Raw genomic sequence first — 24,001 nt, 5'->3', positions numbered from 1 at the left:
GGCTTCCAGCATGAATGTGACATGAATGTTCCATAATCCTCATCACATCAAGAGACCCTGCCAGAAATGGTGCCCAGTTGCATCCTGCCAATGACAATGTCCCTGTCCTAATGGGATGCTGGGGTTTTAAGCATTGCAAGGTCACTATTGCTCTTGGACATGTATGTGCCCAGCAGGGGCAACAAATTAAAGTAACTCCAAGGGCATAAATATCTGACCTTTAAGCAGAAAGACTTTAAGCTGAAAGAGGCAGGCTGGGAACTGAAATTACACCATTCCTTGCTGCTTTTGGTATTTGGATGTTGTCACCATTGCAGCAGTCAACAGTAAAACAGAACCTGAATGGGAAAGTGCGTGGTCACACCGTGACCATCCAATCAAACACAGTGCAAAGTACAGCTTCTGGGGTTTCCAGCATTTATAACCCACATAGAGAAGCATTGTTACAGAAAACTTGCCAAATCTATAGGGCCTTTTAAATCCTCAAATAAGAAGCCTAAGATATTTATGACTGTGCTGCTAGATGTGGAGGCCAAGTAAACTCACAATGTTGATCTTAGTTGCGTTTAAATTTCTCCTGCCTTCTGGCACTTCAAGCCATAGTGGAAAGAAATCATTTAGTCCTAGCAGCATTAAGCATTTGGAAACACAGGGGTACCATGGAAGAGCATGATGAACATAAATTATGTCACACAAGTGGTCCCAGGACTGGTGGTCAGTACATTTCCTCTCAGACACTGCAGATCTGTAATGACATGGGTGGGCACAGAAAACACACACACCACCTGAACAAAACATGGAGCTGGCCCCTAGCTTACCAGCTTTCTGCATCAGACTGCATTCATTTAAAGTGCCAAGCAAACAAGTAAATAGAGAGCTTGAGCTTCCAACCCTTGTAGTTCCTTGCTGAAAACTTGATAGTCTTTGTTAGATAATTGGTACTTAGAGGCGTTCTTTGTTCATGTACAAGTCCATTTTAAATCTGGTTGAGTTTGAGATGGAACGCAGTATGTGGGCTTTCTCTTCCTGTGCTTTTTATTGCTCTGCAAGTTTCACGTTTAGGAAAGAATCTAGCCAGCTGGGCACCCAGTTAGGGACCAGAGCTTACTGAGGGCTCACAGAGCCCCTAAAGCAGGGCAGCAGAGCAGCAAGGGTGCAGTTGCCCTCTCTGAGGCAGCACAGGCTGGATGGAACCTCTTGGAGCAGAATAGAAGTCATCCATCTCCCTTGGAAAGGTTTTGGTTAGAAGTAGCTTATTTTTCATTCCTTTACAGAGCATTTAATTTTAAACATAGGGCAAAGACTGTCAAAAAGTCTCAAGTACTACTGTGTGTAAGAACAGCAGCCAGATGATCTATCATGTGGAAGATTACCTTGATTTAATGCAAGGCAAAATGCAGTGTGTTGAACCCAGAGATAGATGAAGCACTTATCTGAAAAGTAATTTTAATGAAAAAATTATGTGTGATATATACATGTTCTTCTGGTGGAGCTTATTAAAGTTAGACAGTAAGATTTCCTGGTAGAAAGTTTCCTTCTTGTTTTTATGAACACTCAACTTTATCACCTTCTTCCCTTCCATTTCTATTTTCTTTTCACTTATGAAAAGTTTGGACCTTTTGAAGAAGAAAGAATAAAGTTAGGGAGAGAGAGAATGAGAATGGGTGCCTGCATATGTACCTGTACATACATAGGGAAGAGAGCTTGTACTTAACACCCATGAGTTATGTAGATCAGCAAGACTGTATGCTACAGGAGACACTTATTAAAAAAAATACATTAGAAAAAATAGTGTAAATATCATCACTGGATTTGATTGTTTAAATTTGGCCTAGATCTTTAGTAAAGTGTGATTAATTTACTTGTGCTTCAAAGTAATCTCTTAAAATAATTATACAACATATTACATTTCCAAGAATGAAAGTAGTGAAAACATTTATTTCCATGCAATCAGGATTTTTTTCCTGTTGCTATTTTCTCCCTTTCATTTATTTTATTTTATATCCTCCAAAAAAAACTTTAGCTTGAAAAGGCATGTTTACCTTTCTTCATTACAAACTCTTGTTCTTGTACTATGCACAAAAACTCGGTAACAAAAACTTACACAAGGAAAATGCTCTTTATTCTCTGACCAAAATTTCATGAGATTGTCTCCAGAAAAGACTCATTACTGAAATTTTATTTTTCAGTGAAATCAGCTCTAGTGGTTTTCTTTGTTTTAGTAGATGTCCTGGTTCCAGCTGGGGTGCAGTTAACTTCCTTCTCGGCAGCGGGTGCAGCTGTGCTGTGGCTGTGCTGTGCGAGCAATGCTGACAGCACACGGGTGGGTTTGGCTGCGCCCGGGTGGTGTCTATCCTCAGTCAGGGACTTCTCAGTGTCTCAGGCCCGGCCAGCGAGAGGGCTGGGGGGGCACGGGGAGCTGGGAGGGGACACAGCCGGGACAGCTGGCCTGGGCTGCCCGAAGGGATATTCCACGCCATGAGATGTCATACTCGGTATATAAATGGAGAAGGCATGTCTGGGGCTGCTGATCATTGCTCAGGCGCTGGCTGGGCATCGGTCAGTGGTTGGTGAGCAGTTGTGCTGTGCATCACTTGTTTCCTTTCCTCCCTTCCCTTTGGATTCATTCTTCTCCCACTCTTCCTCCTTTTCATTATAACTATTAGAGTTTTTATTGTTCTTTTGGTTTTATTGTATTCCAATAGTAAATTGTTCTTATCTCAACCCTCAAGTTTTACATTCCTTTCCAATTCTCCTCCCCATCCCTCTGGGTGAAGGAGGAATGAGCAAGCAGCTGCATGGCACTTGGTTACAAGCAGGGGTTCAACCATGACAGTATGCTAAAAATCTTCAGTAGCATGGATTGTTGTTATTAGATTATCCCATTTCTGAGAATAAGTTTAGTAAAATACATTATTATGGTTAGGCACAATCACAGATACATTTTATTTGATACTGAGATCAAATAATCTTTCTGAAAGTTCTCTGCATGTATCCTCTGAAGGAGAGCATGATGCCTGCAAAAATAGGCCAGTGAGGAAAGAAAAGGGTTTGGTGAGGCTGTGTTTATTGTTCAATAAATCACAGTCACTATAAGTGACCTGCTGACTTCAAGTTCTTTAGGTCAAGGAACCCTTTGCTATTCTGCAACTTCACCTCTTTGCTGAGCCTCTTAATCAAAAGTGTAAAGCCAGAAAGAACATCAAACAATCAAGAGCTGGATGATTGGATTGGTTATTTTAAATGACTACAGCTATGGTTGTGACAGATTTGGGGATAGATTGCATCGTCTCAGCCTCACTAAATAGGTTGAATAGGTTGAGCATTTTGTGGAAAACAGCCCCCTTCCCTGCCCCCACTCCACCCCCACCCCCCAAAAAAAAAAAAAATAAATTAAGACATCACTCCAAGGTACTGTGACAGACAATTAATTCACTACGTATGTAAAACTTGCAGGGATTAAAAAAATATTTCCAGTATAGTGACACCTCTGCTTTGCCCTAACATAAATGAATGATAATTTTTAATGGCTTTACTATATTAACATACAGTTGGTGTGCTATTTTATTAAAGCTTTTATCTTAATTCAACCTGATAATATGTAGTGATTCTTGTGATTTTACCTGTGCTGTTAATGATACATTCAAAGCTGAGAGGTATACAAACCAAGTTATGGCTCAAAGAAGTTAAAATTAACCATATGTAAACAGTGATGCGGATTCTCTTTCTCTTCTGCAGTTTCTGAAATATATGGTTTCAATGACGATAAACATCCCAACAAAAAGCAAGAACTAGGCAGATAAAACTGAAACCAACATCTGGATCATTACCATGGGGTTGCTTAACTTGTTCTTAGTTAATGAGCTAATAACAGAAAGGAAGCTATGCTGTCCTTTACTGGGATGGAAGCAGATCTGGGAAGTTTTACATCTGAAGGCAAACCAGAAGCGTATTGAAGTAGCCATGAGTCTGCCATGGGGTTTTGCGGGCAAAGCACCCTCGTACTTAGGCTGCTGGCAGCAAGGGAGTTAGCCAGCAACCCTATTCAACACAGGAAAATCCTGAACCAGAATGGTACCAACAAACTAAAGGGACAGAAGAGAAAAGCTACACATGGCTTAAAATTCTTCCACAATCTATAGTATGACTTGTTAACACATATGATAAACTGCACAATGCAGTACCTTCATTAGGACCTGACTTGGGGTGAATTAAGACCATATGACCATGCAGGACTGAAAGAGATAGATAATCTTTGCAGCCACGTAAAAAGTAAAGTGATAATTTAAAAAGCAGCAATGTTACTAGGATGATTACACAGAAGAACCAACCATTAGACACTACGGAGAGCCATCATTTGTAGTATACAAATGGTCATAATTTTTTGCTCTAGTAATTAGACCTAGACAGGAAGCATCTCTCAAAATACTTTTTGGATGAAAATGAGCTCTTGAAGAAGAGGAATCATGCACAAAGCAGTCCATTTTATGGAGACTTGGGGTTTTTCCTAAGATTTATTGAAGGAAAATATCTTTCTTGTTGGTTTTGGGTTTTTTTTTTTTCCCAGTTCAAGCAAGCCCTCTACTACTCTACACAGTAAATTCTGAGAGGGAAAAATCTTTACTGAAAATGTGCACTTCAAAGAAGACCCTTCTCTAGGAGCTCTACTGTTAGCACAAAGCAAAGAAAACCTAGTAAGATGGAAAACATACACTATGCTTCTAAATTTTCTTCATAGCTTAAACTTCCCAGATCTGTTTACCTCTCATTAAAGAACAGTGTAGCCTCCTTTGTATCATTAGTTCATTAAGTAAAAAACAGGTTAAACAACCTGGTGGTAATGAATCAGATACTGTTTCCAGTTGTATCTGCCTCCCTATTCATGGAACATACATCTTCATCACATAAGCAATTTCAAAAACTGAGATGGGAGTTACGTGGCATTCTTATCACTGACTGATCAGACACTACTGCAGCATTTCATTGTGCAGAACTATGGTGCAGTATTACAGCAATATATTACCGCCATTCTTGAAGATCTTATGTGTAAGCAGAAGAAATTGGCTTTTTATATTTTAAAGAAAAAAAGAGAAAGTGAAGAAAGACTCAAACATACAGACTTTACAATTATGGGTCAGCGCATGCATTTAATTGTGATTGGTTTTTACATGGTAGAAAGTATTTTCTATATGAAAATTTTAATTTGCTGGCTATCTGACTACCTTTCATGCCATGGGAAAAAACAGAAAACAATTTTCCCAATAAAAGGCTAATGAAAAAAAAAAATGTTAAATAGCTTCCAGAAGAATATTTGATCACTAGTAAGTAGCCTGTGTGCTGTAGGCCAAAATGTTCTTGGCTCCCTAAAAAAAAAAAATTCCAGGTTGAAGGCTCTGCATGATATTATAGTTTGACTCATTCTATTGAGGCTGAGACTATATAAAAAAAAGTATTTCTGTGACTTGTTGTGCCAATATAAACAAATAAAAGTTCTTTCCTTAGTCATTTACAAGCTTATTTGGAGAAACTCTAGAGATGAGGAGAATGATTGAATGCAGTAATGTCAGAGGGGAAGAGAAAAACAAAAGTATAATAGATGGAAATGATGAGAGCCAAGATGGGAGGGGGATAAAGCTAAAGATTGGAAAAAGTTTAAATCCATGGGGAACTACTGGTAAGACTCCTCTGTTGTGGTTGATGAAGAAGACATTTGGAAGAAAGCTAGAGTGATCTAGCTATGGCTGCAAAGGGTGGCCTAGGATTCACTAGCACAGCTTCCCAAGACTGTGTGTATCTCTCAGGGTGTCACCTGTAATAAAATTAAAATTTTTGGGGAAAAAAAATAGTTTGTCAATGCAGTCTTCAAAAGTGAGGCCTACTGAGTTGAGTGCAAACATTTTGATCCCTTTTAGGATAGACTACATGTACCTCTTCCCTCTCCATGTCTGTGGACTAATTCCAGTCGTGTTTGGATATCTAGGCCTTCTACAGCATTAGTTTATTGAGAGCCCTACTTACATGCATGGGAAACCATCTGTGGCTATCTGTGGTCTTCTCAGTTGGTTTTATGGTTATTCAGGTTTACAATGAAGAAGTTACCTTTAGCCACTTCTTGACTAGCTGGTCAGGGATCTACCTCAGGATGGCCCCCAGTAAGTCCTGAGGAGAAAGACAAAATCTGCATCCAATGCACTGGCTTGTACAGATCTTATTCTTAGGCACCCGATCATTGTTGTAAATTGGTTCTATTTCACCATTTCTATTTCACCAGACAAAAGGGTATGTTAAGCACCCTGCATGGTCCAAAGGACTATCAGATCCCCTGCAACCATGGGAGCTGAGAAAACCAAGTTTGCTGTCAAAATGTTTTGTTAACTGTCCAGTGAGCAGGAAAAGAAGTGAGTCTGAGGCTGGGGGAATGTGATTAGGCTAGAGTGCAGCTCTAACATCCGTGTGTCATCAGTTCAAGTATAACTTAGGTTTGGGGTGTTAAGAAGTCACTGGACTTGTTCTGACGGGCAGATATATGCTCAGTGGTGCCAAGGAAGCTACCTAAGTAGTGTGTGTATTGGCTTGTACGATGCTGATCTCTAGATATTTGTTTGGCAGCAAGTGTCCACTTTATTCGGATAACAAAACCTCAACAACCAAACAATAAAACTGATGATGTCTTGCTCTGCTGGTCACTTGTATTTTAACAGTGGATTGATTCTTCCCCAGATGTCAGTGAACACATACAGGGACAAAAGTAAGAAGGCAGCAAACTCCTAGCCCTCAGCCCAGCTTTAAAAAAGCTCAGTAAATGAATTAGAAGAAAAATATTATCAGATCTGAGCCTCACCCCTTCTAAATCATGCACCTGAAGAGTTGCAACAAGGTGGACCCCGGGACTCTTTTTATACAATAGATTGAGCCATCAGCCAAAGGAGTTCTCCACCTGCCACCCCTTTAGACATTTGTGTCTCATTAGCTCATGACAGATTATGTGAGTTTGGCAATATAATTTCATACAGTGTGACTCAATTTCTTGTTATAAAGAATTTTCCTTGGATGTATAGATGCTTGCTTCAAATGATTGACTATCCCTGCTACTTGCAAACCAGCAGGCTGTCTGCTGGCCAATTTACCTGAGTATTTTCTCAAGTACAGTAGTTTTGCACAATTATTCTACCATGGTGGTTCTGGTGCTTATGTAAAAGGTCATATAACATGAAAAATGACAGAAACTGACATATTTTTCTCATACTCAAGCGGTACTTTTTCAAGTGGAACAAGGGGTGACTTAGTGAACTAATCACTGCTCTTTGACATATACAATGGCAGTGAAATAATGTTAAAAAAGGCACCAAAGGTCCCTTGCAGCAGAGCATGGTTAGTGCTTTTAGATTTGGCTTTAGAATGATTTTTAAAATATGAGCTCAGACATCACACAAACTGGAGTTTTGAAATTCTGTCTTAGTCCACTAGATGGTGATCCTTGTAAATCAGGATTCAGATAACTAAACAAGACTCAGGCCGTCAACCATAAAAAAACCCACACTCTAGTATGAAGAACAGAAAAACTTCATCCAATAAGACAGGATTTGCATCATAAACCCATACAAATTCCAAAACATTGCTAAGAAATTGCTTGAGTATATGACTGCACTGTGCCCTCAGCATTACATCAACAGGAGTACTAAGACCCAGTCACAAAGAAAACTGTTTCATCCCACTGTCTTCTGACTGCAAATCTGTTTGCAAAATCCAAGCTGAAAACCTCTTTCGGAAGCTTGTAATGAAAACTAATGAAAAAAGTAAGGCACCATGATTATTTGAGATTGCCTTCAATGCACACCCATTTCAGAATATTAGATTTTCTGCATAGCATGCACAAAATTCCATACGTAGTCTTAACATAAAACAAAGGCTTAGCATGTGGTAATAGAAATGTTTTATTAATCAAATATATTTACATTTCTTTGTCTTTTTAAATGTGTGCCTATTATCTTCATTTAAACACAATGTAATCTTTACATTGATATCACAAGAATACAGCTACATGCATGACTTAATTGGTCCTTTGCAGTAAAAAAAGATGCAATTTTATGAGGTTTAAAAAATGGAAGTGAGCTGTTTACCTTTCTAATTACAGTGTCATTATTATTTTTATTACAACAGAGGACCCCTTCAGCATACTTTACATCTATTGGGTGGATTTATGCACTTTTTCAGATTGGCTTGATGATGTCAAAACTTCAAAAATCTAGACAAAATATATTAAAAAAAGACCTCATGCAGTCCGAGAATAACTTATTTTCTGGAATCTTATGCACAGAAAGGATTTGGATGGAACAGAAGAGTGGTCTAATTGTAATTTTTTTAAAAACTCATAGCAATTGATGACTTTTAAAAGCAATAAGGACTTACTTTTGGACCTTCACATATTTGTCTGAAATCACATCATTTTGTCAGCTATAAGACAGCATCACATAATGTAATGACACCATACAAATAATAAATAGTAATTAAAAGGAGAGATGATGTTACCAAAAGAAAAGATATACACATCATTGCTTGTAAGTTTCTAGCATGTAATTTACTGTAATTATTACATTATTCACAAGTCAGCTTTCTTTCATGGGAAGACAATCAAATTGTTTTAAAAAAGATCATATCTGGGATCTATAACTGCAGGTTCATAAAGGACCTAATGTCTTTCTGAAAGGAATAACTCTATGAACATATAAAATTTAATTCCACACTGGAAAGAAAAATCAGAACTAGGCACAATTTTTAAATATGACTTCCAACATGTTCAGGGTTGGACAAAAAAATTAAAAAAAGCTTGTATTTATTTACCAGACTACAAAACAGACATGCCAAGTGCTTCAGAAATTCTGAAATGGCAGGCACATAATCACTACATTTAAATATAATTGTACTACACTTACTGCTTCAGTTTACTGTGTGCAAACACATACTGTATTCATAATAGACCTAAATGTACGGTTGTTCTGTCAATACATGAACAGAAACTCACTCAGCATTTGGGAAGTGCAGATAGGTACTAGATTCTGTTTAGTCCAAACCTGGGATGTATTTTAGCTTGTCCAGGTTAGTTTTACTTTTGCTGTTTTGTAACAGAATGCCAAATGTTGTACTCGAGAAAACTCCACTATGAAATCATGGGTTTTCACTGAATTGCTTTTGCATGCTGCCAAATCTGTTGTGAAAGTGCCATTTATAAAATATAACTGAAATTGTGCTTAGGCATCTGGAACAACATAGTGATTTACACAAGAATTATTTGGAAGAAAAAAACTAAGTTCTGTAGAAATCTTACCCTGGTGCATTTTTTAAAAAATCCAGTATAGTCTTGAAATAATTGGTCTTTGCTTCATGACCATTCAGGAGAATATTTAGACACATGTTTAATTAAAAACACATGAGTAAGCCTATCTATATTCAGCAGGGAACTTGCAGTATCTGTAAGCACATACCTATGTGCTATTTGCTTTATAGAATTCAAATACAAATCCCTTTCTGCAAGAGGCTGAGTGCTTTGCACTACCACTAACTACATCCCTGAACAGGAAAGCACAGTTAGATAATGCACCAGCACAAGTCAGTGATATAACAGATAGCTCACATTTGCTTTTCAGAGCGTGACATACCTCCTTTCCCACTTACTTTATTGATAAATTTCTGCTTTTTTTTTGTGTGTGTGTGTGTGAGAATATCTATTTGCTTGCAGAAATGATCTACACCTGCTGTTCAAATGTTAACCAAAATCTTGCCCCACCAGGACGTTACTTTACATTAAGTCTCTAAAATAAGGGAAGGTATGAACCGCCAGGTGTGAAGGTCTGAAAGGTTTAAGATCAGATTATTTTTTTTTCTGTTTAATTAGCCTTGCTAGGAACAAAACAATGTTCAAATAGTCACAGTTCTTCCTATCCAGCTTCCTATGCTTCTTTGAATCTAAAACAAACAAACACATTTATATAGTAGCTACAAATTTCCCATAGTTTGGAGGATAAAATCGGGCAAGTGACAACAGAATTGCTCACTCCCCATATCTCTGCACTGAGAAACAGAGCTGAAAAACTCACAGGGCCAAAGCCTCTTTATAAAATAATCTGGTACTTGCTAGAACAATGACAAAAAATCTTTTTCCCCACAATGTTTTACATTTTAATGGCCAAACACAAATACAGTAACTCCTGAAGTAATCCCCTGCAAAGCTTTGGAAACTCCAGATTCTGCAGTATAGTTTCTGTAATATAATAAATGAACACCCTGAAGTAAGGATGTCTTAGTGTTTAAATTCCTTTTAAATGTATTTGAGTTTTACTGTATGTTCTTTTTCTGCTTGAGCTTTGCAGAATTCATAAATGGTCTGAACCTGTTACTAAATTTGTAGCTGATTCTTTCTAGCCCTTTACAGAACTGGATACTTAATTCTCTACATATTTAAAATCATCCCCATAAATGTTTTAAAATATTTAATATAATCAACTGAGCCCTTAAGAGCCACTCAGCACTTCAGTTTTGGTACAAAACTGAATGAATATGTTTTAATCCCCATAATCTCCACAAATTTATTTTGTAGTTTTACCTTATGATATAGCATGACCTCAGAACTGCTTAGGTTTTGCTTCTTCTTTTTGGTTTGGGTTTTTTGTTTTGTTGAGGTTTTTTTTTTCTTTTTTTTTGTTTTTCTGTTTTTTTTTGTGATTTTTTTTTTTTTACGATTTTTATCAAACTACAGCTCTAGCATTGAGACAATCAAAATATAAACAAACACTGCTGGTCTCTAAAAGTGAAAACCGTTCTTTGATTAGCCAAAAATCATGAAATCTGAAATACATCAAGGATCAAACTTTGAAAAAAGCCAATATGGAAATTGTTAAATTGAACCCATGTAATAACATCTGAGCTTTTTACATTGATGTTGGGAATATTTTGGCTTCCTTTCATTCACGACTGTACCAGGCAAATTTCCATGAAGTGAATACTATGAAGCCTCCAAGCCATTCACAAAAGTATCTGAGTTCAGATTTAGCTTTCGTTTTGAAGCTCAGCCCAAGTGTGTTGAAAGTTTCATCTAATACAGGAGCTTTTTTAATTTGATCCAAACCAACAAAATAAAAATATCAATGGACTACAGCTTGGATTTCTGATCAGTTTTCCTAGAAATCAGCAAGCCATTAAATCAGTCACCCAAACAAAAAGCATCATCTTGGTTTTTTGCTCCTCGTAATACAATTTACATGTAGACTGGAGTCTTAAATGTTTAAAATACTTCCTACGGCCTCTGTCTTTTGTAGCTCTTAGACTGAACATGAGAGCTCTATTAGTTTAACATAGTTTTCCTACTGGCTTCTTTATATAATGCATATTTGCAGATATACAACATTCCTTTTTTTTCTTTTTTTTTTCTTTTTTTTTTTCCCAGAATACCTGTGCCAATGCAATGCTGTTGAATGAGACTACTTGCATGAAAAAGTGCACACAGTGTGAGGCATGAGACTATGGAAATGAAATGCTCTTTGGTCTGAGGAGGCTGACACTGACCCAGGTATAGCTCTTGATCACTTCCCATCCCACACAGCAATTTCTATTATAGCCATGTCAAGATCAACTTAGCCCAGCCCAGCCAAATGTATGGATTACACCTGGGTCCTTTGAGTCATGCTACAAAAAAAGGTGCAACAATAAACAAGTCCATGTGCATTCTCAGTCATAACTATGGGCAGAAGAACCCTTGAGATTCCTCACTTTGGCATTAAATAACAATTATAAAGGCTTTTAGAATTAAAGCAATACATGGCGGGACTTGAAATGTTAACAGTCCCAAGTAACTTGTCAATTGAAATAAGACTCATCCCTAGTCATAAATAAATAATCTCTTTCCTGGTCTCACTTCCACGCCAGGATCAATATCTCTTAACATCTTACTTATTTTATTACTGCTTTTGGTTTTCTGGGACTGATTGAAAGTTGCTCAGAGGAAATCTTTGGTTTTGCTTAAGTGTCCGTGACATTTAATCATGACTTTCCTTGCAGTTTAATTCCAACCAGTCAATCAGTTAATCCACTTCAATTGATTCTGTGCTTTCTGTTATTGGCTTGCACTCATTGGGCATCCTCTGGTGTCGACTCAGCTGGGTGGCTTGTGTGAAGCTCCTCTCACACCTCTCGCACCTGGTGAAGGCAAGAGAGAAAATTGAGACCAGGGAGCTGCTCTGGGAGGGGGTGATGGGCTTTGTCTCATCCTGCCTAATCAGAACAGACACTCAAAAGTGGCTTCAGATTTTACTGGCTCAAGAGGTTTAATTGGTGGCTACTTCCAAGGCCTTGATGCCTATGATGGGACAAGGCCTGTCTGATTCAGAACAGAGGAATCTGTCAATAGACAGGGGGAAGGTGATTTCTCCAGAGAGGCCTGTCCTGCTGTAGCTCTGATCACTGTCAGTTCAAATAGATAAAGAACAAAAAGAGATTTTTAGGAGTGAGCCATCAAAGAAGCAGCTTGTCTGCAGTTTTCTGCTCTGTAACCCCTAGGAGAAATTGATGACAAATAGAATTTCACCTTCTGGTAATTTAAAATCCACAATTGCCTATTGGAGGAAGAAAAATCACAAAGCAATAATCATTCAATGCTAGAACAAGAGAAAATTCTTTGTTTATCTGATCTGACTATGCAGTGGCATTCATTTTAAATATGCACATAGATTTAGTGGTTACTTAACTATCTGAAAACATCCACACTATTTGAGAAATCCTTGTGTTGAGCAAGAACTCGTAATAGTCACCAGTGTTTGTTTCCTTGTCTGTTACTTTGTCTTTCTTTCGACCCTGGCCTCTCTTTAGAGAACCATAATCAGCAGCAAAACTAATGTGTGAACAAATAACAAAGCAACTGAATTTTGGAGGGGATAGGATGGGGGTTATTGCTAGCTTGGAATGAATCCCCTACCCCTGCTCTGAAAGAGAATCTGTTGTATTGAATCTCCCAAATACTGCCCTCTTAATTTGCATTCTGAATGCTAGGTAGGAGTGTTTGATGAGTCGCAAACATGGATGCAGCAGATTCTTCTTGTATGACGCTCACTCCAAAAGCCACTTTTGATTTAATGGTGCTGTGTAATGTTTTATCTTCAAAGAAGATTATCATAAAAGCATCACTACGATGAATTCTTCACTTTCAAAGGAGAAGTGGGGAAAACAAAGGGCTCAGCTAATTCATATTCATCTTTCTTCACTGATGTGAATGACAGAAAATGAACTGTCACTGATCTAGCTGCTTAAAAAAAAATATATTTACACATATGCATAATTGTGGAATGTTCTTCACATTAGTAATTTTTAGTAAGAAAGTTCTGCTTTAGGAACATTTAGCACAGACATTACAAAGTCATTCATCCAAGCTACTGTACCAATCGTAAAACGTCAACACTTTGAAGTTGTGTTTCTTTGATTGTCTTTCATGGAATATTTTTGCAGCCTGTTCCACTGTTAAAAACTGCACTGTGATCTTGACAAATGTAAAATGTCAGCTTTAATGTATCAGACCTATCAGCTCAATGAAAATAACTCAGAAGTATTGATTACTTAATGATTTTTGGGGTATTCATTAACGTCTATGTGCAGATCATCCACTCTCCAGAGCTCCTGAAGTGCTGATGACACATTAGTGTACTGCTGATTGTTTATTAGAAAACTGATTAGTTACTGGATTAGTGTGTCAAAATATACTACCTTTCATTGCCTGACAAACTTGCAAATTATTGTATTATTTTTATATACATATATATATATATCTATCACAGAGGCATTAGAATCAATTTTAAGGCTGGGGCGTTAACTTAGTCTGTATGAGATATTGCCATCTACTTGAACTTGATGGTTTTGTAATTTTGATGTCTACAAAGACAAGCGCTTTGCTTGCTGAGTAATAGGAGGCTTGGGTCCTTGCCTAACCAAGCTGTAACTGGTACGGTTGCAAAATAACCTACAAAATCAGGTGTTGCCACACCTGACTTTTAAGTGCCTGGTGAAATAAATATACTGTATCAGGGTGCCTAGGGACCATATGTGAATCTGAGAAAGACTATAAGGTGATCAAAAGACAGAGTTACTTATTAAAACCTCTAGCCATGAAGCAGTGCAAGGCCTCCTTAACCTTTCTGGAGCTTGCCTGGGAGGCCACACCTGAGCACCACATTCACTCAGCACCTTGCATTGCTTTTGAAAGCACAAAGCAAGGCTTACTGTATTTCTTTACAATGCAAGTTCCTGTCCTCTATCCACAGGCTTCTTCTGCTGTGAGAATATTCTAACTTCCCAGCTACAGGCTGTTCTGGGACACTTTCATACAGACACAGGAAAGAAGGATGCCAAAGAGAGACCAGAAAATAATACATCTCATGCTACAAGCACCTACCCTTTGGACAGGAGGGATGTGGGTGCCAAGCATGTCTGCTGGTTGGGCTATGCTGTCTGCACTGTACAGCCCTTGGCAAAACTCAGAATAAAACCTTTGGCAAGGCACCTACTTCCCCTGGCTTCCTCATATACCCAGGTAACCTTCAGATAGTACCCAAGGTGCTTTGTACTTTCTAGGCACTTGCAATGGTGTTTTCAGGACTACAGTTTTGGATGTATAAGTACCTGGCTTACAGGCAGGAACCTGTATTTGGCCCCTGACTCCTCTTTTCAATATGGTCCAGAGAAGCTGTTGCCGGATACAAACTGATAGGAAAGGTGAAGATAACAGTGTCATAGAGTCATTGTAACTATCTCACAGTAGGTAGGAATGGCAAAAAAAGCAGAAATATTTTTTCTTTTGAATTATGGTGTATTCTCTCCCTCTATCAATCATCCTTTTCCAGCCTGTCATAGAATAACAATCACTACAATGACATGTGTCTGTGAGACCGGTGAGCCTGTGCGTGCATGTTTTTGTGTGCATGTTGCTATGCTACAAACGTGTTTAATGTTGGATTGGAAGGTTGAATAGTAGCAAAACAGTCAGAAAGGCAAAAAAAGAGCCCACCTCTCATGCAGCCACTCACAAAGTAATCATGGGGCTGAGTCCAAGCCTGGCTATTAGACATACATCACATTTTTGGTTAAACCTCAAGTATAGATACAAGTATTGGCAATAACAATACCTATTAACTGACAGACCACTTAATTTCCACTTAAGTGATCTGATGGCATTTGAGAGTAATTTAAACAGCCCCTGACACAATGTAGATACAAAGAAGCAATTTAAAAGTCCTAACACTATTAGATGCCATCAGTGAAAACTGGATCCATGTTATCCTTTTTTACAGTGTGTCTGTGCCTTCATTTTAATTGTAAGGAGCAATGTTGTACTACATCATTCAACCTCATCAAACACAAGACTTCATTCTGTCACAAGGTTTCCCTATGCGATTTGCTTGGGTAGGAGTTGTAAACAAAACTCTTCATGCCAACCTCTGTGAAAGGTTTCGGGTGAAGAAAATGCTGAGGGTCTATTCTAGGAAAAAATGTCTTCATTTGGTATTTTCAAAATAAACATTTTAACATTTCATTCAAAAGCTACATTTAACACTAAATTTTATTTGAAAGAGTTAAAAAAAAAATTAAAGACCAAAACAAGCAAACAAACAAACAAAAAAAAGATGACAAAGTTGAGATGTCACTGCATATACAACATCTATATTCAACCTGAAATGGATTTTCACCAGTTTTGCATTTCAGTAAGAAACAATGGAAAACACATGGGTTATTCCAATCTGAAATAACCTTTCCTCTAACTCTTTTTGGCCAACTCCTGAATATTTGATGCTTGCACAACCCTGATTCTGCAGGCAAGTCCCTTAACTATTCTTTTTTGCCAAAGCTTTGTTCCCAGACTAGCAGCCATACTGGAGACTTCAGTAAGATAAGAATACACAAAAACTTTACAGTGGTGAGGCTGACTTGATAGCTTGTGATGACATGAAAAGAAATCCCTTCTAACTGGACCTGCAGTCCAGGCAATGCAGCTAAAGCTCTGACTAAAGATAACCTCACTTAGCATTGTTATCTCTAATGAAAAGCAAATAGAAAATTCTTCCACCACACATCCAAAGTTACATAGGACCTACAAAGAACACCTTCTCACAGCAAAAGCTTTCTAACCAATCACAGACTTCCTCTTAAATAACAATCAGTTTGAAATATTTTAAAATATTGTCACCTTACGTTCACCATTTTCCAAACACCTTCTGACTAGTGATTGACATTGCCTGCTTAATCCATGCACACTGTAATCTGTCCAAATACCACTTACAAACATAACTGCCTTACTGCATTAGAAATAATGAAATTGCATTCACAGTTGATGCAAGTTAACCGTCCAGTTGACTGCCCATTTTCACCTATGAAATAGAACTTAGTAATACCTTTAAAATCACTGCTGTTATTTTTAAAATAACTTAGCTAGAATTTAAGTAGTGTAGCACTATCTATACACGGTTGTTCTTGCTAATAGTACAAATATTATTCAACAGAATTCTGACATACAGAAACCCTGTCTCAAAGGACTTTTCTGTTTTGCACTTTTTTTTGGTAAGCGTACACTCAAAATCCCTTTGTAAATTAACATTTAAAACCTGAATCACATGATCAAGAGACAGAAATCTTGTTTGTCCCATTTATGGCTTTTGTCTACTGGAACTTGTTGAGGTTTTTTTCCTAAGCTTACTTCATACCGTGTCTTGGACCCTTCCTTTTCAAAGGAGGATCTAAATGGTGATGAGACATCAAGACGAGCTGCAGCTATCTCTTTTTTTCCTCCAGCAGAGAAGGTGAATCAATGTCTGGATACATTTTCTGTCCTTCCTCTCTCAAATGCAAGCAGTCCTGCATGGGAGGCAAATCTACCCTTTTAAACAGCTTGCAGGATCAGGGTGAATGTGTCCCCGTATCTGACTAGCAGGGATGGGAAGATCTGCAGCTCCAGTTTTAGCTTCATGTGAAATTACTAGTCCGCTTACTGCAAGTACTTCAAGTCTTCCAGAGAGAAACTGGCACTACTGTTTCTTGATTTTAAGGAATAAACTAAATAAAAATCTGACAAGAATGAAATTATGTCATACATTACAAAGAAGCAGTACGAAGTACCCCCATTTTCTGTTGCTCTGCCCTGCAGCTTTGGAATGGGCAGGTACATCCCAGAATACTTTAATACTTCTGCATAAGCAGGGCAAAACAAACAAACAAATCCCAGACCCTGGTTAATTGTAGAACATACATTAGAGCCCTTTCACAAATGAAATTGTGCTGTAGTCAAGACCATTTTGGAAAAGGGGAAAAAAATTACCAAACCAAAGGGGAAAAATAATGACTCTAAATGGGGCAAAATAGCAGATCTATTGGAAACATGACAAAAACAGGATGTTAAGGAAAAAAATTAAGTGGAGTCAACAAGGTTACACATAAGTAACACCTTAACATTAAAAGAAATCTATTTTCCATTTTGACCCGGAAACCTCTTCCATTAATTACTAAAATCTATTTACACAGCAACTAGATAAAATCAATCTGATTGCTCACACTATTTTTGGCTCACTTTCTATGGGCTCTGAGCATCCAACAGACTGACTCTAGAGGAGTCGATGTTTAGATGCTCTCAGTTTCCACATTTTGCCACCTACAGCACTAACCTAGCTATGATTTCTGGCATGCAAGTTCTTCTGTATTGGATATTCAGTGTTTGGCTCCTGGCTGTGTCCCCTTGCCCCCAGCAGAGGCATGTATGGAGGCCATGCTTCCTTTCATCCATATATGGAGGCAAAGTATCCCTACCGGTATCTCTACTGAGCTTGTTATGAGGGGTTCTGACAGCCCCCATGGCTGAGCTCTCTTACATTAAGCAGACCGAGAGCACAGTACGGCAAAAGCAGAAAAGAAAGACAAATGGAGAAAAGTAGACAGAGGACAGACAGTCCTTGGAGAAGAGGGAGAGATGTACACCTTATTCTATATTACTCCCATTCCTTCCAAAAGAAGTTATATCAATACATTATACATTGATATCAATAAATCACCTTTTTTCTTTCAAAGTGGGATTGTTCCAGGTATGATATCCGTAACATTCATGCCTGTCAGTTCAGCAAAGACACAGACACAAATATGGAAAACTTGTACTCTGTCTTGCAGAACACCTCCTGTTAAGTAGGCAGCGTCTTGCACAACAGAAGGTAAAATCCACCTGGATCAGCTGTGTTATGGCTGGAGGTGAGCATAGAGGGAAAATTTCTGAGACTCAGATGTGTGCTTGGCTTTAATGTCAGTAAACAGAAACTGCAGAAATAAGCAGCATCTGTTTAATTAAAAAACATCTTGACCAGGTGACGACTTTTTTTTTCTTGTATCTCAGACAGTTGAACACTATTCATTTATTATTATGATCTCACCAAACTTATGCCACAAGCTAGAGCTGCATTTTCTATGCAGTGATTCTAAGACTAAAAAAAATGCACATTCCTCCCCCACATTTAACCAGACCCAAATTAGCTTTTATGTGAAGCTCCATCTACCTTAGCATGCAGACATCAAAGAATCATATTAATGTTTTTACAGCATAGCTTGTCCCAGTCTTGAGTGTATTTTCAGCTATGGTTCTCTGTCAACAGCAGCAGAAGATAACACTGAATTAAAACTATCAAGTTGTCATCATAGGACAGAAAATTGCTCAGGGCTCGCAAAGCACCCAAAACCAAGCCTGGTTTAATTCTGATTTTAACCACACCACTAACGGTTTTATCTGGTGGTTTGACCTTGGCTTTCAAGGGAACCCCTCTGCGTGTTGGTATGAAGCAGTGATGCTCGAGAACAGCAGTGATGCATTTCCCCCTCTAATCTCAGCTGGTGAAGGCCAGCAGCTTCAAGTACTTACTTGAAGGGCTTTTCCCCAGTGTGCGTCCGGATGTGGTTGTTGAGTGTTGTGGCACCAGCAAAGGCACGACCACAGTAGCCACACTTGAAAGGCCTGTCGCTGGAGTGCGTGACTACATGGTTTCTCAGCTCTGAAGGTTGTGAGAAAGACTGGGAGCAGTGACCACACTGGTAGGGCCTGCAGTGGGAAAGAAAAACACCATGCCATCAGCACTTTCTATTGACATAAGCGGGAAAACATATTGGCAGGAACATCTGGAATTCCAAGTAACTTCCAAAAAGAACTGCGGGGTGCACTTCTCCGGGGTTTTCTTGGGAGACACACACCCGAAACTTCATGATCTCTTTAGGAAATGTAAAATGCTTGCGCAGGAATTGACTGAGAGTCCCACAAAACATAATTCAGCAAGCTAGTGAGCCCGCACTACACATCATACACATGCCCTATTTCTCCCAAGCTCAGTGTGATACTCCTTAGTCACCAAAAACTTCTTACCCATCGGAGCTAAAAGACGCATGAAGTTCTCTGTCTGTTGATGCCAGCTACAGTCTTAGCTACAAATGCACATCTGATTGTCATACCTATATCCTAGGTGGATTCTGTGACCATTTGTAATTAAATTATTCATGTTGCTTTGGAGGAATCTAGGTTTTTTGACATCACCTCTTTCAACAAGAGACATTGCAAAAAATAACCATCGTTTTACAATTATCTTTCTGTTTTCTTACTGCTATTGAAAATATTTGCATTTAATTAACACAGTTCTCCCATCCAGATTGAAAATGCCTTTTTCTGTGATCTTGAAATGAAACCCACAGCTTAGGTTTTCAACAACACAGTTTGTTAAAAACAAATGTAACAAACAAACAAAACTGACTGATATATTACAAATTCAAAATCATAACAAACAGACTGTAAACATAGAAATAAAAGGATACAAGACAGCAAGGTGAGACAGGACTGCTAAAATGCAAATACCATTGCTAACTGAAATAATATATGGAGAAACAACACCTGTATATTTCTCTTTGGTAAAAGTGATTTCATATCAACATCCTACAGGGGTTTTTTTCCTTTTCACATTTGATTTAAGTTAGTGGCAGTCCTACATGCTCATCAGAATTTTCAGGAGGGATATTAATGATTTTTACCCTGCACGACATTCTCATGATGTCTGCACTTCTAGAGCAAATGGCCAACACCAACTTAATTGCTCTCTCTTTATAAATGTGTATGTTTAAATGGCTAGAAACCAAAACTAAAGGGAACGAGACGATGGTGACCAAGCATGTACAATTCAATTAAGTGCAAAATAAAGTGAACTATCTCATTTATCAAGTGAACTGCTTAATTGTGGTTACTTGCATCACTGAGCACAAATACTATTATTTTACAGTGCTTCAGAGCACTGAACCCTGATTGTAGAATTTTTTAGCTTGATTAATAGCTCAGTATTGGTCAATAACTCAATAGCTTACAATTTTAATTACTTACATTTGAAAATCTAACTACTTTTCAACAAGTTTGAAAAAAATATATAAAAGCTGTAGAAGGGTTACTTAACCTAGATGATGTGGCCATTAAAAATATTAATATATGTAAATTAATATTTTAAGAAAAAAAAACAGAAACACTGAATATCTGTTTCTCTTATTGGATGACAAGTAGTAGCATGCCCAGTATTCTCCTTTCTTGAAGTGCACAATTAATTTGCACAGAAAATATTTATCAATCTTGACATGAAAATTCAAGAGCTGGTAAAACTAAGATGAGTTGTGAATGCAGGCCTATTTGTTTGGGTATTTCCAAATCAAACACTTTCAAGCAAAAAGAACACATTAAGATATTCTGTATCCAAGAAACATTGATTTTTTAATAGTGAAAGGGACCATTAACATCTATTAGCCTCTGGTTATCTATTTTTAACAGCTACCACAATAAATGATACAACACTACATAAAACCAATTAATCTTTTATTTTTTAACAGTCAATGTGATTAATTTCACGCAGTGAAAAGTCACACTGTAACTTGTATCCAGTCACAATTCCAAACGAGTTATAACTGAGCACTGTGATGCCAAGTAAAAGGTTTTTACCCTCTGCACTGGCCCAAAAACAAATTTCTTGTTTACAAAGGATATTAATATAAGTACTCAGAATACATTTCACTGGCTAATGCTCAAGAAAAAGAGCCCTGTAAAAAATCACCTATTGTTAGACCACTTTGCCTGTATGCTTTCCTTTCACCCATATCTTTGGAGAACAACCATTACAAAAGTCACCCTCCTCCCTGCAGGGGATGTGTTTCTCCAGTTTATAGAGAAGATTATGAGTAATACTAAAATGGACAGAATAAGTAATTTTTTCAAGCTAGATACATGGCACACATTAAACAAAGCTAATTCTAAAAATAAAAGTTATAAATACATTGAAATACTATAACAATCTTAAAATGCTGTATCTGATTTGCACAACTGCAGATTAAAATACGTCAAAGTTTGACAACTTGCGGATACTACTATCTTTTGCAAGAGCAAAAACAAAGTCATTCAATAAGTATAAAAGTTGTCATTTTGTTCTCTAGCAACCATTTTACTGGGCTTAGAAATTTTTCTTGGCAGAAAATAAAATCAATATGCTGTTTTTAAAAAAAAATGAAAGTGGTGCAGAAGGACTGAACATGAGCAATGCTCGGTTCAGTGGGTACATTGACATGGACAGAGTGGGCCTCCCTTTGATGTAGCAGTTGTGTCTTCTGTCGTCACTTTGGTCTGCACTGGGACACTGAATTAAGATGGTGACCTCTTTATAGCAGAGGTTGGCAGACAGAAGGGACAGGGACATAGTGACAAAAACTGTGGTCTTCATAGGGTGTATTTTCAAAGATGTGCTGCTAGGCTGAATGCAGTCCCAGCCCAGAAAAACTCATTTCCACTGGAATAACTGAGAACATATTGTACCTCCTTGAGCTTCAAGGAATCCATGAAAACATAAGCATTTCTGTTTCACAGCCCAGGGGTGTGTTGATGCTCCAGAAAATAATGTTCAAACAAAACGCATGTCAGTCACTCCACATGTGAAAGCCTACATAACTAAAATATTCCTTTGCAAATGTACAGGCAGATTTGCAAGTATGAAAGTAATCAGTTTGATGAAACAGTTGTACCAGGGCCTCAAAGTATATGCTGACTATCTGAAGAAATACTTTCTTTTCTATAAAAATTTGTTCTCTGGTTATCATGTAGCAGGAACAACATAGTTTTGAATGTCTTCATCAGTGCATTACCTACAAGGTATCTTGTAGGCCCTTCCAGATGTAAATCAAGCCTGATCAAAATCTTCTCCTATAGTATTTTTAAGTTACATTTAAGAATGGCTAAATTGTTGTATGGCAGTGTGCAGATGAGAATGATGTGCTGACAGCCATCAAAAGCAGTTCTAATGTTTTTCATTAAACCCCTAGCTACGTATTTTTCTAGTTCTCTGTCCTCCTGTCTGAGCTTAAAGGAAGGAAATCTACTTACCTAGAAGCAAATTCTCCTGTTAGTAAAACCATCCTGATGTCATTAGCCCATCAATCAGCTACCTAGGTTTACTAAACTACAGAGTCCACTACCTTTTTCTAGAGACCCTAATCTTGCAGTCCCTGATTATATGGTGGCCCACAATAGGAACACAGGTCATTTAAAGTGAAATTCAGAAAGGAGTGACTGTAATGTCATAGTTTTCAAGTTTTATAGTTATTTAGATTTTGACCTTTTCCAAGTTTTTCATGTTACATTTTCAAAGTGAAACCAGTCAAGAATACATTATACTCCCTAGTCTGTCAAATTATTTTGCTGTCTGGTGATGTCTCTTTACATCTTAGTTTTCTCACTTTTGTAGCTGGTTTTGTTTTTTTTTTCTGTGTGAAACTACATTATGTGTAGGACCAGTACAAAACCAACATTCCCTGTGAAGCTTATAGAACCTCACCAAAGCTCGGGCTTTGTGCAGGGGATCTTTTAACATGTACAAAGCATGCTAAAGGATAACAACAGAAAAATCCGTATCTTTGCACCTGGAATAGTTGCTGACAGACAACTGTACATTTAGATTGATTCTTTTTAGATTTCCATTTAGCAGAAATGACATAACTTTTAATTATTTATCTTGTACTATCCCTCTGCTAGAACAATATACTTTCCAACTGCTGATTACCTAGTACATCCAGCCAATATAAACTTACTTTCTACGTCATAAATAATTCACAGCCTGAATTATTAGAATCCTGAAAAAACTTAAAATTATTTTCTACTACATTTTCTAATTCTTTCCTTTATAATGAATGGGTTTCTGGTAAGGCCTCTTCAGAAGAGAATCTGCTGTTTTCAAGGAGCATGTGGAATCCCAGTGCAATCTTTGGAAACAGAATTGCTTGTAATGGTGAGTTCCTGAATATCTGTAACTCTGTCATTGAAACACTGTCAGATCAGGGAGACAAAATAGTACATTGCTGTAATTTTTTCCCATTAGAAAAAGCTAGAAAAGCACCAGCTGAAAGAAGAGACACTGACATGCAACTGAAAGTGCTTTTCTCTTTGTTGAAGACTAAGAAGAAAGAAAAAAACAACTTCTTCTTCTAATGGAAAGGTATTTTGGAGGGATGCCTTCTTCTAGCAAGCTGAACTAAGAAGCTGGAGAACAAAGCGACACCTAAGGATACTGCTGGCTTGCACACAGAAGCACCCCCAGCATCAGCGTGGCCATGGGTGGGCTACATTCACTGCCTCTGGACTCTATAGGCACTACTGCCCCTGTGTCCCCCTGAGGCAGCATGGCTAGTGCCCCAAGCACTTCAGGCACAACACAGCAGCAAGGATGGCAGAGCTGGACCCACTGGGAGTTCTGGGATCACCTCCTACAAATGTTTGTGGAGGAACTAACATAAGCAGAAAGCACGCTTGAAGTGTTTTCAAACTTCTGAAGCTTCCAGGGAGAGGTGCTGCACTGTCCACCCTTTGTTGTTAGTAACTATGAGTACTGTGAGTTTGCAAACCTTTGTGAAAAGGTTATGCAAGAACAAGCATTAAATTCAG

General features: G+C 38.0%; 1 protein-coding gene across 1 annotated transcript in view; it reads right to left on the bottom strand.

Moving 5' to 3' along the window:
* Window positions 1–7,973: 7,973 nt before the first annotated feature.
* The window catches only part of PRDM6 (PR/SET domain 6), a 78,940-nt gene continuing 62,912 nt past the window's right edge, over window positions 7,974–24,001 (bottom strand). Inside the window, exons 6-7 of the mRNA XM_005242525.3 lie at window positions 18,923–19,099; window positions 7,974–12,189 (exon numbers count right to left, since the gene is read on the bottom strand). Coding sequence (XP_005242582.3) covers window positions 12,075–12,189; window positions 18,923–19,099 — 292 coding nt within the window. The 3' untranslated portion in view covers window positions 7,974–12,074. The remainder of the gene's footprint in view (window positions 12,190–18,922; window positions 19,100–24,001) is intronic.

This window comes from Falco peregrinus, chromosome Z (genome assembly GCF_023634155.1).
Source record: "Falco peregrinus isolate bFalPer1 chromosome Z, bFalPer1.pri, whole genome shotgun sequence".
Taxonomy (NCBI): domain Eukaryota; kingdom Metazoa; phylum Chordata; class Aves; order Falconiformes; family Falconidae; genus Falco; species Falco peregrinus.
This window is presented reverse-complemented; position numbering and strand designations above follow the sequence as displayed.